The 16,292-nt window shown below is 51.6% G+C and overlaps 1 protein-coding gene across 6 annotated transcripts in view; it reads left to right on the forward strand.

The window, feature by feature from the left end:
• The window catches only part of TMEM63B (transmembrane protein 63B), a 49,358-nt gene extending 33,697 nt beyond the window's left edge, over positions 1-15,661 (forward strand). For all 6 annotated transcript variants that reach the window (XM_030268580.4, XM_072927287.1, XM_030268581.4 and 3 more), the window contains 20 exons: positions 2,902-2,992; positions 3,774-3,811; positions 4,560-4,702; positions 4,968-5,019; positions 5,332-5,440; positions 5,957-6,027; positions 6,813-6,893; positions 7,000-7,123; positions 7,215-7,348; positions 7,494-7,631; positions 7,912-8,065; positions 8,334-8,440; positions 9,207-9,293; positions 10,660-10,725; positions 10,866-11,028; positions 11,198-11,303; positions 11,439-11,606; positions 11,745-11,860; positions 12,071-12,151; positions 13,175-15,661. In XM_030268580.4, coding sequence (XP_030124440.1) covers positions 2,902-2,992; positions 3,774-3,811; positions 4,560-4,702; positions 4,968-5,019; positions 5,332-5,440; positions 5,957-6,027; positions 6,813-6,893; positions 7,000-7,123; positions 7,215-7,348; positions 7,494-7,631; positions 7,912-8,065; positions 8,334-8,440; positions 9,207-9,293; positions 10,660-10,725; positions 10,866-11,028; positions 11,198-11,303; positions 11,439-11,606; positions 11,745-11,860; positions 12,071-12,151; positions 13,175-13,339 — 2,194 coding nt within the window. In that variant the 3' untranslated portion in view covers positions 13,340-15,661. The remainder of the gene's footprint in view (positions 1-2,901; positions 2,993-3,773; positions 3,812-4,559; positions 4,703-4,967; positions 5,020-5,331; positions 5,441-5,956; positions 6,028-6,812; positions 6,894-6,999; positions 7,124-7,214; positions 7,349-7,493; positions 7,632-7,911; positions 8,066-8,333; positions 8,441-9,206; positions 9,294-10,659; positions 10,726-10,865; positions 11,029-11,197; positions 11,304-11,438; positions 11,607-11,744; positions 11,861-12,070; positions 12,152-13,174) is intronic.
• Positions 15,662-16,292: the final 631 nt, after the last annotated feature.

Genomic DNA, 16,292 nt, shown 5'->3' on the forward strand with positions numbered 1-16,292 from the left:
AGGAAGCACCCTTGATTTTCTCTCTTCTCCTCCGGAAGAAACCTTTTGCCTCAGTGCAGCTTAAAGCATCCTTTCTCACCTTGGCCTGGTGGTGCCCATTAAGACCTGCCATTGACTGTCCTCCCTGTTCTTACCTCTTTCTGCTTTTGTGCTTGAGCAAAGACCATTGCCTGTGCCTTGCTGACTGGTTGGGTGGTATGTGCTGCAGAGAGGACAATCAGCTGGCAGTGCACAGCCTGCCATGGTCATCAGCCACTGATTTGTGCCTGAGGCCAGGGCAGCAAGCTGCAGCCTCCTTTTCCCACTTGCAAAGCAGGGGCCTGATACTGCCTTAAAGGGGGTACAAGAATTTGACTGTTTTTTGCAGCTGATCCTTGTCCTTGGGAGCAGAGCAGTTGAAGTTGTTAAAACAGAACTAGTGGTCACTGTGGTACATGGCACAGAGGGGACTTCTTGCTCATGCTTGGCTGTTTCACTAGTGGTTGGCCCTGCTTCAGGTGCGTCTGGCAACTGTTCACTGCTAACATCTTGTTGGGGGAGTAAGGCAGAGGTAGTAGAGCCATCATGCTCTGAGGATTTTTTAGGGGGCTACTTCATTTATCCTCACAAGTGCTTGTCTCACTCCAGGGGGCTACTTCTTTCGGCTCCTGTTTTTCTTTTGAGCCTGATGGAGTCATCTGCTCTACACACACCACACATACCACCCCTAAAGCTACTGCATGAGCTGGGACAGTGTTAGAGGCCAGAAACCTCCAAAAACCTGCAGAACTTAGTGAGGAAGTCTCATTCTGTGTGATCCTTCAAGGCTAATGGCACATTTCCATCCCACTGTTCTCTGCTGGGGAGTGCAGTGACAGGTGGTGGGTTAGGAACACGTATATGTCACCTGGTGCTCCCAGTCCTGGATGTACAACACTGTTCTTTGTGAGAGAGAGCATCTTCCTCTGATGTATTCCTTTTCCCTGAGAATTAGCAAGTGTCCTTGTCCTGTGACTTGTCAGAGCTTGCAGTAACCATCAACAGTCTCAACTGGCAACTCAGTCTGCACTGGGAGGTCATAGCAACCCACTTGCACCTCTGTGTATGAGGGAAGTGATCAGAGGGTCCTGTGGGTCTTGCCACCTATGCAACCACCTCCAGCTTCACACCCCAGCAAGCCCTTACCACAGCATGCCTGACCTGCTCTCTTGGAGCCTGTGATTCCTTCAGCCTGAGGCTAGCTGTGCCTAAGATCCTGTATTTCTCCTTCCCTGGCAGGGCCTGCACCAAACCTGCATCATGCAGGGTCCCACCTCAATCTTAATTTGGGCAAATCTTGCTTTCAGTGTCACTTGCAGTGTCAGTGCTTTGCTTTTAAAAGTCTCCATCCAGGTATGCCTGCTGTTGGAGCTCCCTATTCAGCTTTCCATCTTTGTCAAGGTTTTGCATCCTCTGTCTTCTAGACACTTCAGGTTATTCTGATTGTCACTGCATCCCCCTGCACAGAGTTGGAGGTATCCTAGTTATCCAAAAGCTCGTGGTGTCCTAATGCTGTGCTTTCCTCAGGGCAGAAATTTCTCTTCAGCAGAAATTCACCCTCGCTCTCTGTGCTCAGCTGCAAGGCCTTTGTGATTATAAAGGGCTAAAGGTTTGGGAGCTGGGTTGAAGCTGTCTCTGTCCCTCCAGCAAAGCAGGGTTTTGAGCTGCACAGTGGCAAGACTGCACACCACTGTCTAATCTGCACTGCTGTAGTCCCCTGACCTTCAGATAATCTCCTTTTCCCCTGTCTCTGTTACTTCCACCTAGGAACTGGGGACTTAGCAGGTGCTACTCTGCTCTGAGAGAGGCCATGTCTCATCCACTTTCCTTCTGAATGTTCATGAGGATATCTGTTTCCCATAGTGTCATCCACCTCTTCTCTAGCACTTGTCTCTCAGCAGCTGTTTCTCTGTATTCTTGCCCATCTTTCTCTCCTTGAGTCTGTACTGTCTGAAGGGAGACCATATTTTCATTTGTTTTTTTCCCTTTGTTTCTAGCTTTCAGATCGGTCATCTCTCTTCTTGCACCTCCAAGATCCCAGCCTGCTGGGATCACCTTGCAAGTGCTATTTAATTTAGATCTCTGGACCATTTTCTTGCCTTCTTTTCCATCTGCCCTCTGCCTCTGTAGTGGGGGCTGTTGTCAGCCTTGGATGCTTCTGCTGCAGGTTCTTCATCTAGGTCCCTGCCTCTGGCTGGAGTAAAGTGGTTTCATGATATTCACCCCTTTTGCTTTCCTGTCCTTTAGTATGGAGACATTCCATTCTAGCTGTCTGTCCTGCTCCTGCTCAGGGGATTTCCAGGCTGGAGGCTCAGCTGAGGCTGGGAAGCAGGATGCACTGAGTTTTGCTCCACGCAGCTGAATTTTTCCTCCTGCACTGAAGCACTAAGGGTGAAGGAGGACTGGTATAGCAGGATGCAGCCCACTCGACTCCTTCCTCTTCCTGAAGATGAGTGAGGTCCTCCGGGACAGGAGCTGCTCCCAGTGCCTCTCCAGCTGTGCCAGAGCTAGAGGGGCTGTGGCAACCTCCAGTTCTCACTTCCTTTCTGCTATCTAAGCCCTGTGATAAACAGACCTCACCTCTCCTCTGTGGCAGCCTCTGCCAACCTCTCCTTGCAGGGACTGCCACATAGTATTGGGTGCCTTTCAGAAGGTGCCTAACAAGTACCATCCATGGGCTGAGCCCATGGGCTTTGCCTGGCTCAGCATGCCATCTGAGGAGGGTTCTCTCTTTACTGCTACCTCTGATCTTACCTCTCTCCATCTCGCCGGGTGCAAACTGACCTGAATTAACCTCTTGTCTCCTGGGTGCTCTTGGTTCCTGGCCAGGCTGCCCCTTCACATCTTCTAACTTTCTCCCTCACCTCCCACTTGTCATTTTAGCGTAGCCTCCGCCCTGCATTCTGACAACCATGACCGCTACGAGCGCCTCACCTCCGTCTCCAGCTCTGTGGACTTCGACCAGAGGGACAATGTGAGTAGCCACAAGAGTCAAACACTTTGCCTTTGTGGGGCCAGGAACCCACAGCTTGGCTGAACCAAGGGCTCCTCAGAAGAAACACTTCTGCCTGTTCCTGGGCTTTAAGTCCCACATTTTGGAGTGTGTGAGTGTGGTATAGAGCTCAAGGAGTTATGCAGCTCTTAGACATGTTCTTAAATAAATAGGCTATGCATCACTGCGGCTTAACAGACATCTGACCAGCCTATAATCTCAGCATTACAGACAATACTTACTTGCCAGCTCTTCCTCACATTGGGCTCTTCTCTACTGGCTTTTTCCTCGCTGAAGGGGAGGATAATGGGTGTTGATAGATGGAGGGTGAAGCTCCCCCAGGTGTTCTTTGAGGTGCACTGCCTTGGCCCAGCCTACCTTCCCAGTCCTTACAGAGTTTCACTTGTCCAGCATGATGGCTGAAGTACCTGTATGCTGAATTTTCTGGGTCTGCCATGGTTTTGGAGAGCTTTCATATTAGCCAAGAGCCCATGGTTTGCCTCGAAGGTTGGTCTGCCCGGTTGGTAGGGGACAGCCATACAGCAGAGTCCAACCTGTGTTGTGCTCCACGGAGTAGCACTGTCACCTCCTTCACCTTGGCCCACTTGTGGCTCTGCACATCTGCGTGCTTGTGGTCTGCCCCCCCTGAGCCAAGTATGTGGAGGTGCAAGGACACCAGCCTGGTCCCTGGAACCTTGAAGAAGGGAGCTGGGATAAAGGAACATGGAGTGTTGTGAAACTGTCCTGTTTTCTTTTTGCACAGGGTTTCTGTTCCTGGCTGACAGCCATCTTCAGGATAAAGTGAGTGCCCCAGGACCTGTATGGGGGATCCACTTGAGGAAGGAGGGGCAGTGTAGGGTTGTTGGGACACAACAGTACAGCTTCATGAAGTCACTGCCCTTGCTGCAGCCCCCACTCTGAAGAGCACAAGTGAAGTTTGTCCTCTGGAGAGGACAAGCAAAGACAGGACTATGTGAGGAGTCCTAAGCCAAAATAAGGTCACAAAGTGAGTCTGTGGCAGAGGAGAGAACCCAGGCCCAGGGCTGTCCCACCTCAGTCCCATCTCAGAAACTGTGTCCCCTGCTCTCCAAATATACTCATCTCCCTGGCACTCTTGCTAGAGGCTCTGCTGTCTCAGGGATGGCTGTGAGGAGGATGCAGGGACACGGCCTCAGCTTGATGATGCACAGGAGTAGTCTCCCAAGCACTTCTATTCAGAATGCTGTGGGATAATATCAGTATTTGTATCATAGCAAGGAAGGCAGGGCCCACCTGAAGGGTATAGGGTGTCCGGTTGCCTCTCCTGGGGAACAGAGAGCGGGGCCATGGGGAGCAGGGCTGGGTAATCATAGCACAGGCAGGTTTCTGCCCAGGCTGCTTCAAGGCTGAGTGCTGGGCTCCCAAATCCAGAGTCTGGCTACAGCTCTGTAGGGCAGAACAAGGGGTGCTGTGTGTGCTCAGATCAGGAGGGCAACTGTGAACCCTGTACTTTTCCCCAGCACTTGAGGAAATGTAGAAAATTGCCTGACAGCTTTTCTCTCCTTGGCAGGGATGATGAGATCCGGGACAAGTGCGGGGTTGATGCAGTGCACTACCTGTCCTTCCAGAGGCACATCATTGGGCTACTGGTGGTTGTAGGTGTGCTTTCTGTGGGCATCGTGTTACCTGTCAACTTCTCAGGGGACCTGCTAGGTGAGAACAAGGATCCTTTGGCTGGGCTGGGCATCTGCTTTCAACACTATGTTCCAGACCACTGGGTAGCAGTGGAGGGCAGGACAGGACTAACACAGACAAACCCTAAATGCTGTCTGACTTTCACTATAGTGCATTCATAGCATCATCCTGTGTAACTTGGGTTTTTAGGTATTCTGCAGGTGATGCTCTTGCTATAGCTCACTCTAGTGGTGCTCTGTCCCACTCAGTATAATTGAACATGTTTATGTCTGCCTCTTTCTAGAAAACAATGCCTACAGTTTTGGGAGGACAACTATCGCTAACCTGAAGTCTGGGTATGTTTCAGCAGAGGTGGGAAGGATAATTGAGGCCCTCAAGGGGTGTTTTGTAAATGTTCTCTTGCTGTAAATGTTCTCTTGCTCATCTCCTTTAAGGTTGTATTTCTGCCCTTGCTGTGAGGCTACTGTCCCTGCTCCAATTTCCAGACTGAGCTCCTGAAATTTGGTTGTAGGGCATCTCTGTGCTATGCTGAACATGCATAGCACAGAGATGCCACTTACGCCCCCATTGCCTTCAGGGCCTGACAAGACTTGTACGGACTTGTAGTAGGAACCTTGCATTGACCTTTGTGGTCTCCCTTGTGACAGGAATAACCTGCTGTGGCTGCACACCACCTTTGCTTTCCTGTACCTGCTGCTGACAGTGTACAGCATGCGCCGGCACACTTCCAAGATGCGCTACAAAGAAGATGACATGGTGAGCAGGATGTGGCCACTCTCCCAGGCACATTCTCCCATGCCCTGTGGTCAAGTCAGGTAGCCTTGGAGACAATGCTAAGCACCTCAATTTCCCCAGCAATTTAGCACTGTCATGTTTTGGCTGTTTTTATTCTGTGTGGCCAAAGGCAGATCACCTCCAGAGCAGCAGCCATGACTGCCTGTGGGGAAACGGGAGAGGCCTGCACTAGGTAAACATGTGGAAGGACTCCATTCTTCCTTAGGGGTTGTTCCAGCTCCTTTTACCTTCTTAATTTCTGAAGGGTAGCCATTTTTCTGTTCAGGCAACTGCAGTAAGTCCCTAGCCTGCAGCGAACCAGGGTGCAAGATGACTACAATCAGCAGAAGCACAGGAGAAGGGGAGCCCTGGTAGCTAGAATTGATGGGGCCACCCTTTTTCATCACTGACACGGGTCTTGGGAGAGGATTTTGGTGCAATCTGGTCTTTTACAGCACCCACACCTACCTGTCCTCTCCCTTTCTCTCTTCTTTCCAGGTTAAGCGAACGCTATTCATCAATGGGATCTCAAAATATGCTGAGCCAGAGAAGATCAAGAAGCATTTTGAGTAAGTCTCACTGTGTCCCTAAAGACAGCTCTGTAACAGGGAGGTTTTTATTAGGGTAGTACTAGTGTTATCTGGAATGGCAATAATACGTTGAGAGCAGAGAGCTAGGCAAAATCAGTGAATACCTTTATTTTGGGTCTGTCACTGTTATTTTTCTGCTTTTTATCTGAATTTGAAGTATCCCTTGTTTTGTGTCTTGGGAAAGGCTCAGCCATCTCTTGCAGAGCCATAGGGTGTCAGTGTGCTAAGGAACAGACAGGGCATGTCTTGAGTTGTAGTTAAGTTCACAGATGAGATACTGGCAGGAGGTGCTCAAGCAGTGACTGTGGGATGTTGTGCTGCTTGTAGAAAGTATATGTGTTTAACAAGAAAATTAAATTCCTCTTCTGTCAGAACCTCACTTTCAGGACCATGTATAGAAGCACCATGGGTAGAAAATAAATGCTTTGTACCCTTTGGGAACCCTTCTGCTTCTTTCTGACCACAAGTCTGTGAAGGCAGAGGGGGGAGTGTGGGGTCAGAGAGGCTCCAACTGCTATAGGGCAGAAGTCCAGAAAGGCTCCTTGTTCCAAAGCCTAAAGGATGTAGCATTTGCGCTATATTTCACGTCTGCTGTAAGGGACAGAGCCTGCAGGGTCCCCTGCAAAGTCTTGGTATGCATCACTGTACTCAGCCCAGGACACTCTTCTCAGGGCCAGAGAGAAGTCTTGAACACTTGGAGTTTGCTCCAAGTAAGGGGGGTACCTTTGGTGCCAGCTGTGATGAACTGATGCTTCTCTCCACAGGGAGGCCTATGCCAACTGCACTGTCCTGGAGGCACGCCCCTGCTATGATGTTGCCCGGTTAATGTTCCTTGATGCAGAGAGGTAACCTCTATTTTTGAAGAAAAGACAGATGTTCTCTCAAGTCTGAGCTTTTATGACTCACCCTCTTTCTTTCCTTTCTTCCTTCTCTTCTGCTCTCATGTTGCAGGAAGAAAGCTGAGCGTGGACGAATCTACTTCACCAACCTGCAAAGCAAGGATAACACTCCATCCATGATCAACCCCAAGCCCTGTGGCCACCTGTGCTGCTGTGTCATCAGGGGCTGTGAGGAGGTAGGGGAGTGCTGGAAGTGCTGGGCAGAAGTTGGGTGTCCTGTAGCTTGGGTCCCCAGGTCATCTCTCCTCTGACTTCTGTCCTGTTCAGGTGGAGGCCATTGAGTATTATACCAAGCTGGAGGAGAAGCTCAAAGATGACTACAAGCGGGAGAAGGAGAAGGTTAATGAAAAGCCTCTGGGGATGGCCTTTGTCACCTTCCACAATGAGACCATCACAGCCATGTGAGTGCAGATGGTCCTGCCCTCTCCAAGAAGGTGACTTCTCCCAGCCCTTGCTTTAAATCAGAAGAACAGCAGCACTAAGGCATCCCCTCGGCTTGTGCCTGCCAGCCTTTTGTGTCAGGGTGTCCCTCTTTCTCTTGTCCAGAATCCTCAAAGATTTCAACGCTTGTAAGTGCCAGGGCTGTGCATGCCGTGGGGAGCCCAGAGCCTCCTCCTGCAGCGAGTCCCTCCATGTCTCCAACTGGACCGTCAGTTATGCTCCTGACCCACAGAACATTTACTGGTGAGCAGCTCTCTAGGGTTTAGTGGGCCTGCCAGTGGGAAGGGGACACACCCTCCCTTTCTCCCTCTCCATCTGCTCCTCCAGTAGCTGAGTTGTTCTTGTTGAAGCCTAGCCTGGCTGAGCTAGAGGTCTGATCTGACTGGGAGGGGGAAAGCCTTGGGCTGGCACCACAAGTGCTGTTCACCAGGCTGGGCTGTGGTGTGTATGCAAAGCCCCGCAGCTGGTAGTCTGCCCTGTGCTGCCCTGCGCAGCCATCCTGATGCAACTTTCTCCCTCCCAGGGAACACCTCTCCATCCGGGGCTTTATATGGTGGATCCGCTGCTTTGTGATTAATGTGGTCCTCTTCATCCTCCTCTTCTTTCTTACCACTCCTGCTATCATCATCACCACTATGGACAAGTTCAATGTCACCAAGCCTGTGGAGTACCTCAATGTAAGGACTTGGGAGACAGGTGCAGGGTGGCTAACACAAGAATCACCCCAAGTCATGGTATCCCCTACAAAGGTGGGGATAGGGAGAAAGATTGTCATTGTTCCCCAGGTCTTGTCAACCTGACCATGAGGGAGGTGCTGAACCTGGACAGGTTGCAATGGCAGTCACAGTGCTGGGGCCTTGGCATCAGCAGAGGCAACTGTACCTTTGGCTGGCACAAGAGCTGGTTCACTATGTAACATGTGATTTCTCCTCTGCCTTGTTGCAGAACCCAATCATCACCCAGTTCTTCCCCACCCTGCTGCTGTGGTGCTTCTCTGCTCTTCTGCCCACCATTGTATACTACTCTGCCTTCTTCGAAGCACACTGGACCAGGTAAGGACAGCCAGCACCTGTTCTTACCTTCTTAGCGAGCTGATGAGCTGCTAGACACTTCTCACTACATAAAGCTACGGGCTGGATCTTTCTGCTTGCACTTCTGTCTTCCACTCCAAGCATGGTGTTATGTTGCACCTCTTGGGCACCTGGGGACTGCTGTGGACAGCTGTTCTGCCAGTCTTTAGCTGCTGTTGTGCAGCATGATTGTGTGAGCAGAGTTTGACAGGTCTACAAGAAAAAGAGAGCTGGTAGGGGTTGGGGCTGGTCACTATGAGAAATGCTAGTAGCCAGGGAAGTCTTGGCTCAGGTGAGCAGGCAGGGGTGGTGTGCCTGTACCATGTGTAAGATGTAGAAATTCCAAGGGAAAATCATTTTAGCTGCTCTGGCTTCTGGCCTCAGGGGAGGCACTTGAAGTGCAAAGCACTAGAAGCCTGCTGCTTGTGAGGCACATTCCCCGCAGGACACGCAATGTAACCTTTGTTTTCTGGTCTGTGTTGCAGAGACTGGTGGGGAGGGTGTCACCAGCTCTTGGGACTGCAGGTCAGGGAAGAAGATTGCAGAGCCTATGAGACAAAGGGAAAGGAACAGAGACCCGATAACAGATTTCAAATATACTGGAGGGAAAGGAGATGTATTCATGTACTAGGAATGGACAGGGTGAGATTTAGATTAGACATTGGGAAGTGCTTACTGATGGAAAGCCATTGGGAGCACAGCTTGTGTGGCTGGTGGGGTGAAAGGTTAACAGCCTCTCTGTCCTCAGGTCTGGAGAGAATCGGACAACCATGCACAAGTGTTACACTTTCCTCATCTTCATGGTCTTGCTGCTGCCGTCACTGGGCTTGAGCAGGTAAGGGTTGTAGGAAGGGAAGGCGAGTACAAAGATACGGAGCACAGGGAGGGTTGAGGCGCACGCCTGATTGTTCTCTTCTTTTTACAACATCCTTTCCTCACTGCACTGGTACCCTGGCCACCATCCCCTTGGGAGACTGGTATTTAATTTTAGTTGAGGGAGCGCAGGCCAGACCATACATGACTGGGTCTCTACAACTTTACTGACTCAATCTGCAGATACATTAACATGTGCTGGGATGTTACAAATAATGCAGCAAATGTTGACGTGGTAGATGAGTACATGTGAAAAGTCTGCTTAATGTCTGCTGGTGAAGGAGGCAATCTCCATCTCTGTGCTCAGTGTGCAGTCCAAATTTTGCACAAAACTAGTGGATTCCCCCTTTAAGCCAGAACTTGAATAGGTTACGTTGCTTGACTGGATAGCGTGGTACAGAAGTGCTCATCTGTTTGTGTCTATGCCTCAAATCTTCCTGTGGAGTTTATAGAATCACCCTGTGGGAAACACTGATGCATCACCTGCCAGTCATTGGTGTGGGCTCTAGTGCTGAACTGGGGCCAAGTAGGAGAACAGTGTGAGGAAGAAAAAACTGGGGAGTGGGTAAGGGACATGAAACTCTGTGCTAGTTCATTCTTTACACATTGTGGGGTAAGGGATATTTAAAATCCCGCCTAAATTCCATATTTGAGATACAACCCCTCAGTGGGTTCTTCTTCAGTGGGTTATTCTCAGGCAAATCCTGAGAATAAGACAAACCATGTGATAGTGGCAGAAGAATAGTCCTTCACCTTGTTACATGTAAACTGGCATCTTGGGCAGGTGAATGCTCTCAGAAGGTTTGCATTTTGACCACAAAACAGATTCCTTCCTTCTGAGGAGTCAGTCCTCCTGCTGTTGCCTGTTGAGCTCCATACTCCACATATCCAAGCCAGAGGATTGGATAGTTTTATATTATTGGATAGTTCTATAAAATTGAGGAAAATGAGATTTGTTTCTTCTAAGGGATTTTTTAAATCTCTTGTTGGAGAGGACCTTGTACCTGACCAATTTCTTCTGTAGAGTCAGTCATCTGTTCCTTACATGGATGTTGTGCCCAGAGGAGAGAGGAAAAATACTGAGAGGATCAGAGTAAAGGGATAAGAACACACATGAATGGGGAAGCTTTACATCCCTTTTTGAGTGTTGCATTGTTTTGTTCTGGCTATTTTTCCTATGTCCAGTTTACGTAATTGCTGGTGACACACTCAACAGAGAACAGAACAGTCTATGTCAGAGCTTTGGATCCTTCTAGAGCAACTTCTACGTATGTGCATTTCTGTCTGTTGCTGCTTATGATGGTTCATCTTCTTGCTTTCCCCCACAGCTTGGATGTATTTTTCCGCTGGTTGTTTGACAAAAAATTCCTTGCTGAAGCTGCCGTACGATTTGAGTAAGTGGAGTTGAGTAGAAAGGCTTTGTTTACAATGGGAGGTGGCTCTTGTTAGCATCCAGAGGTTATGGGGACTCCCAGCTGCTCTCCTGCAAGGAGGGAGCACCCCTTGCATCTTGCTCTTGCTTGCATCTCCCCAGATGTGTGTTCCTGCCAGACAATGGGGCTTTCTTTGTCAACTATGTTATCGCCTCTGCCTTCATCGGGAATGCCATGGACCTGCTGCGCATCCCTGGTTTGCTCATGTACATGATACGCCTCTGCCTGGCCCGCTCAGCGGCCGAGCGGAGGAACGTCAAACGTGTATGTAGTGGGGCTGAGGGATGGGTGGTGACGTGCACCCAGGGAGGGGAGTCCTGCAATGGGACCCTGATGGGGCTCACCTGGTGCTGTGCATATAGCTGGGTGTGTTGCATATACCCACTCAGCTCTTAAGGTCCTCCTGCTGATGGGTCTCCATTCCCTCCTGCAGCACCAGGCCTATGAGTTCCAGTTTGGGGCTGCTTACGCCTGGATGATGTGTGTCTTCACTGTAGTCATGACATACAGTATCACCTGCCCTATCATCGTCCCTTTTGGTAAGTGATACCCCTCTGCCTCCCTGTGACAGAGATAGAGGGGAGGCAAGAAGGCTGATTTGGGAGAGATATTCCCTCTCAGTCTAGCAAAGAGGCTGATGCCCCACTTGTCTGGCTTTCTTCTCCTTCTCCCAGGACTCATGTATATGCTGCTTAAGCACCTGGTGGACCGATACAACCTGTATTATGCTTACCTGCCTGCAAAGCTGGACAAGAAGATCCATTCAGGGGCTGTGAATCAGGTAGTGGCAGCCCCCATCCTCTGCCTCTTCTGGCTTCTCTTCTTCTCCACAGTGCGCACAGGTGAGCACTGGGCTGGGATGTCCACCCTTAGCCTCCTACTGAGCCACTCCCTGGGCGGGCTCTGATCCTGGCAGCCTCCAGCCACAGAGCATGGTCACAGTCTTTTTGACACTGACACTTTGGTTTTCCTTTGCTCAGGGTTCCTGGCCCCGACTTCCATGTTCACCTTTGTGGTCCTCGTGATCACCATTGTGATCTGCCTGTGTCACGTCTGCTTTGGGCACTTCAAATACCTCAGCGCTCACAACTACAAGGTGAGGCAGAATGGTTAGGTGTGGGACCCTTCTCCTTGGTAGCACAGCTCAACCACAAAACAGCAGGGGCTCTGAGGGGTCCCAGCCCGCTCTTTGGCAGAGCCTGTCAACCCTGATTTCACAGAGGGTTGTCTCTGCTGCCTGTATATTGCTGAGGTGGGACAGCAAGTATGTTGCCCTGACAGTCTCAATTTCTCCTTTTCTTCCCAGATTGACCACACAGAAGTGGATGCCATGGACAACAGGCACAATGGGAGACCTGCCACCAATCTGCCAGCTCCCAAATCAGCTGTGAGTCACACTCCCCACCTCTGGGCCCTGGCACACTCCTTGCCTGAGTTTGAAAAGGGGGAGGTGACTCCCTGTCTGAGTACCTCACTCCTCACTTCTCATTTTTCTGAGTCAGCACCTGGATCCTCCCAGTGAGGGTGGGAGGCAACTGTTGGCCACTGTGCCCCTCACCTGCTCTCGATGAAGTGTAACCCCCACAAACACACCTCTTTCCCGCTGCTCCTCAGATGATGTGCATTTACTTTCCGTCTCTCTTTCGGCTGGGATAATGAATCCAGCCGGGTCAGTCTCCCTTCTCATTCTGCATCTTTGCACGCTTGCACACCAGCAGAGGCTATCACCCACCAGGCTTGTCTTAGTGCCAACACAAAGGTGCCTCCATGGACATTGCCTTGAAGGTCATGGAAGTGCTTTGGGGACTCTTCTCCCCTGTCCAACATTCTGAGACCTCCAGAGTTGGTTTTCTGAACTTCACCTTGGCTCAACTGGCTCACTCCAACTCCTTCCTTCCACAAGGTTTTTTGTAGTGGGGATCTATGCAGTGCTGCAGAGATGGGGTAAAGCAGAGCCTCGTGCTTCCTCAGGCGGGCTGGGGTGTGCACATGTAATCCAGGCTCCCTCCTAGGCTCCAGACACCAAAAAGCAGCAACATTTTGCCAAAAGGAGAATCCATATAAGAGGCAGGCAGAGCTTCAAGGACACATCTACTAGCACAAAAGGAAGTGTAGTCTTCCTGTTCACATGGGCTCCAAAGAGCCTGAGAAGCCACATTCTTTCTGAGCCCAGATGCCCTGTCCCAGACTGCTCAGGTTTGAAACACATCTAGTGTTTCAGGGCCAAGCCCCACTCTTAGACCTTTCCTGATGTATTCCATGGAGCCTGGATGCTTCCTTGCCCTCCCAGCATATTCCCATGCTCAGCCTCATGCATGGTGCTTAGTGTGTTGTGCTCTGCTTCCTGGAGAAATTCCCTAGACTCACGTGTGTCTCTGCTCTCTCCCTGCCCTTTGCCTGCCCCTGACAGAAGTACATCGCCCAAGTGCTGCAGGACTCCTCGCCGGAGGGCGAAGCAACAGAGTCTGAGGAGCAGGGATCACAGGACGAGGAGCTCATCAATGCAGATGGCATGAATGACACAGATTTCCAGTCGTGTGAGGACAGCCTGATAGCGAATGAGATCCACCAGTAGGGACCTCAAAGGGTGGGAGGGGAAGGAGGCCCAGGAGCAGGGCAGGCTGTGTGCATGGAGACCTGGGAAGAGGCACCTGAGGGTGCTGGCTACTGCTCTCACCCTCCTGCCCCCAGGGCCGCTGCCTTCAGTGAGGGCAGGGGCCCTGCTGCAAGCTCTCCATCTCCCTGCCCCTCCACCCCTGCGCCAGCCCAGCTGCTCGGCAGGCATGCTCTATACTAGCTACCTTCTTCAACGCATCCCTGGACCCCAGACTCCCAGAGGCTGGGGAGGAGGGGGACCATAACCCCCGTGGTGCTGCCCTGGACCTGCAGGGAGGAGGAAAGGAAAGCTGGGTGCTTTGTGGGAAGGGGCATAAGGAGAACATTTGGGGTCTTCTGAGCAGGAAGCTGTATCACCCTGTCTTTCTGGTAAGAAAAACTAATAATTTATTAGATTTACAGGAAGGTGATAAATTAAAAACTTCAGTCAGTTTATTGGAAACCCCACCCACGGTGGGGTTGGCTTTTGTTGCACCTTCTCCCTGTGCCTGCCTGTGTGTGCCCTTTCTCAACTGCTTCCAGCATCCAGTTGGTGTGGCATCCCAGGAGCTGGTCCAGGCCCAGGGGTGGTGCCGGACTTCCCCCTCAGCACAGGGATGGTGACAGTGATCCTGACTTCGTGGTCAAGCGTGGCATCACACCAGGGAAGGGGTTGACATGAGCTAGATAAGCCCTCACAGGGTGAGGGGTGCTGAGGGCATTTCTTATGAGCAGGAGGAGGCGCAGGCAGCCTCTCCCCCAGGTCCTGTTCCCTCCTCCCCCAGGGGCACAGGCAGGGGTTTGCAGCATCATTTAAAGTGGCATTTTTCTTTGCACATTTTACTCCCCTTTCAAACAAATCAACCTGACCCCCATATGGCACTGCAGCCGCCCTTTTGCTGCCCTGTGTCTGCACAGCAGGGTCAGGCTTGGGGCTGGGGAGGCTGTGTGGGGGTCTCCTGGGTGCTAGGGAGAGGGGAGAAAGGGTCTCAGGCTACAGGCCAACACCCTGCAAGATCAGCACTGCCTCGTTGCAATGAGGCCCCTTCCCTGAGCTGCTGCAGGGTCTTCCCCCACCTGAGGTGGTGAGAGATGGAGGGAGCCCTGGGAGAGCAGCCCCTAGGAGCTGTCTCCAACCAAGACCACCATCTTCAGGACCATGAAAGCCTCACGGGACCTTGTTTTCTTCACCTGCCCTGTCTGGTGTAGGCTCCCCTGCCACCACCCACAACCGCCCCTCTCCTACCTCTTGCCCTTGCCCCTCCGTGTTGATAGCTGTGTCCCAGAGGCAGGCAGGGAACAGGATGGGTGGGAGAAGTGACTGGAGCCCCTGGCACATGGAAGGACTGATGCTGTTTAAAGACACCTTGTGAGGTTATTTCTGGTCAGTATCAGTTGCCCTCAATTGCTTCCCCCCTCCCCTTGTGTAAACTGTAAAGGAAGATAACAAATCCCTCTGCTATTTAGCTATATTTATTTCCCTTGGACCCTGCCACAGTCCTGTTTGGTGCTCATTGCGGACACTATCACCCTCCCTTTGCCAGTCATCAGTGGGTGCTGTACCAGCTCCCTGGAGCTGTACCCTGAGGGGCCAGGTGAAAGGGGATGGTCATTTACCTTTTCAATCACCCATGCTGGCCCAGGAGCTCCAAGCACTTTAATCGACCAGAACAAGTGAATTGTCAGCCCTGCCCACCTCATCTGCCAGGGGAACGGTGGTCACATTTTACAGCTTTTCTCCCCTGTGCCTTCCACTAGAGGAAGGGAACCAGACCCACAGAGAGCAGATGGGGCGCTGCTCCACGCAGGACATAGCTACCTTTCATGTACAAAACCTCTATAGGAATCCCAGGCCTGGAGAAAAGGGTGGATGGAACAGAAGAGGTGTGAGTCTTCAGTGCATGGGGAGGGCAGGTCACGCCAGCTTCCAGGGCTCAGCTGGGAATGGAGCACACGTGGGTGTGAAGGGGTAAGGTGAGAGTCGCCCATCCCTTCCAGGTAGCGGCCAGGAATGAAATAAGCATATGAGCTGAGAGTTCCTGGTCCACTCACAGGCTGGGGCGGGGGGGGGATGTTGACCCTCTTCCCTCTTCTCGCACCCACCTACTGCCCTTGCTCCTGGTCCAGCAGGTGGGCTGCGATGCTATGGTCTCTGTCGGTATGGCCATGCTCTGGGGCTGCCTCTGTAGCTGTTGGGGCCCTACCCACAGAGAGCTGTGTGTTATGAGTGGCGCTGTCTGTGTAGAGATGTGTATAATACCCTGTATATATTTGTGTACAAAAGAAAAAAGGGAAAAAATGAGCTATTGTTTGTGTAGTCTTTTCTTTGTGGAGTGGGCTGGGACCTGGGAAGAGAGGACCCCAGCTGCTGCAGGACTGCAGGAGCATGCATGGTACAAAAGGTAGGGTGGGGAGTAGCATGAGCCTGAGCCCTGCCCTGCTGCCAGCAACTCACCCATGGCTCACAGGCTCTTGCAGCATGAATGGCTTTCCCTCTGACTTGCAGAGGCATCAGGGACTTTGCTGCTAAAAGCAGGTAGATGGGAAGCTGTGTGCACTGAGGCTGCAATGGAAGAAGATGGTTTGGGAATGGTACGGTGGGGGAGTTCCACTGGTAGCCTCATGTCACATGTCAGCCCACCCGTACTGTTCCAGTAGTAGGTTCCATAGCCACTCCTGCAATATCTGTTCAAAACCCAGACACCTGTTTGGGTGGGCAGCTACAGCCTTTGGGAAAGCATGAGGAGTGCTAGACCCCTGGAGCACAGAGCAGCACTTTCCCAAAACACGATGCTGCTCATATGTCAGCCATCCCCTCAGTGCTGGGACAGACGGCAAGCAGCCAGCCCCCTGCTGCTCTCTGTGCAGGCTGGATCTGGCGTGCTTCCCAGGAGTCTGCTGTGTGCTATGCCCCTTATGTTGTGCACAGTGGC

The sequence above is a fragment of the Taeniopygia guttata genome, chromosome 3 (genome assembly GCF_048771995.1).
Source record: "Taeniopygia guttata chromosome 3, bTaeGut7.mat, whole genome shotgun sequence".
Lineage (NCBI taxonomy): Eukaryota > Metazoa > Chordata > Aves > Passeriformes > Estrildidae > Taeniopygia > Taeniopygia guttata.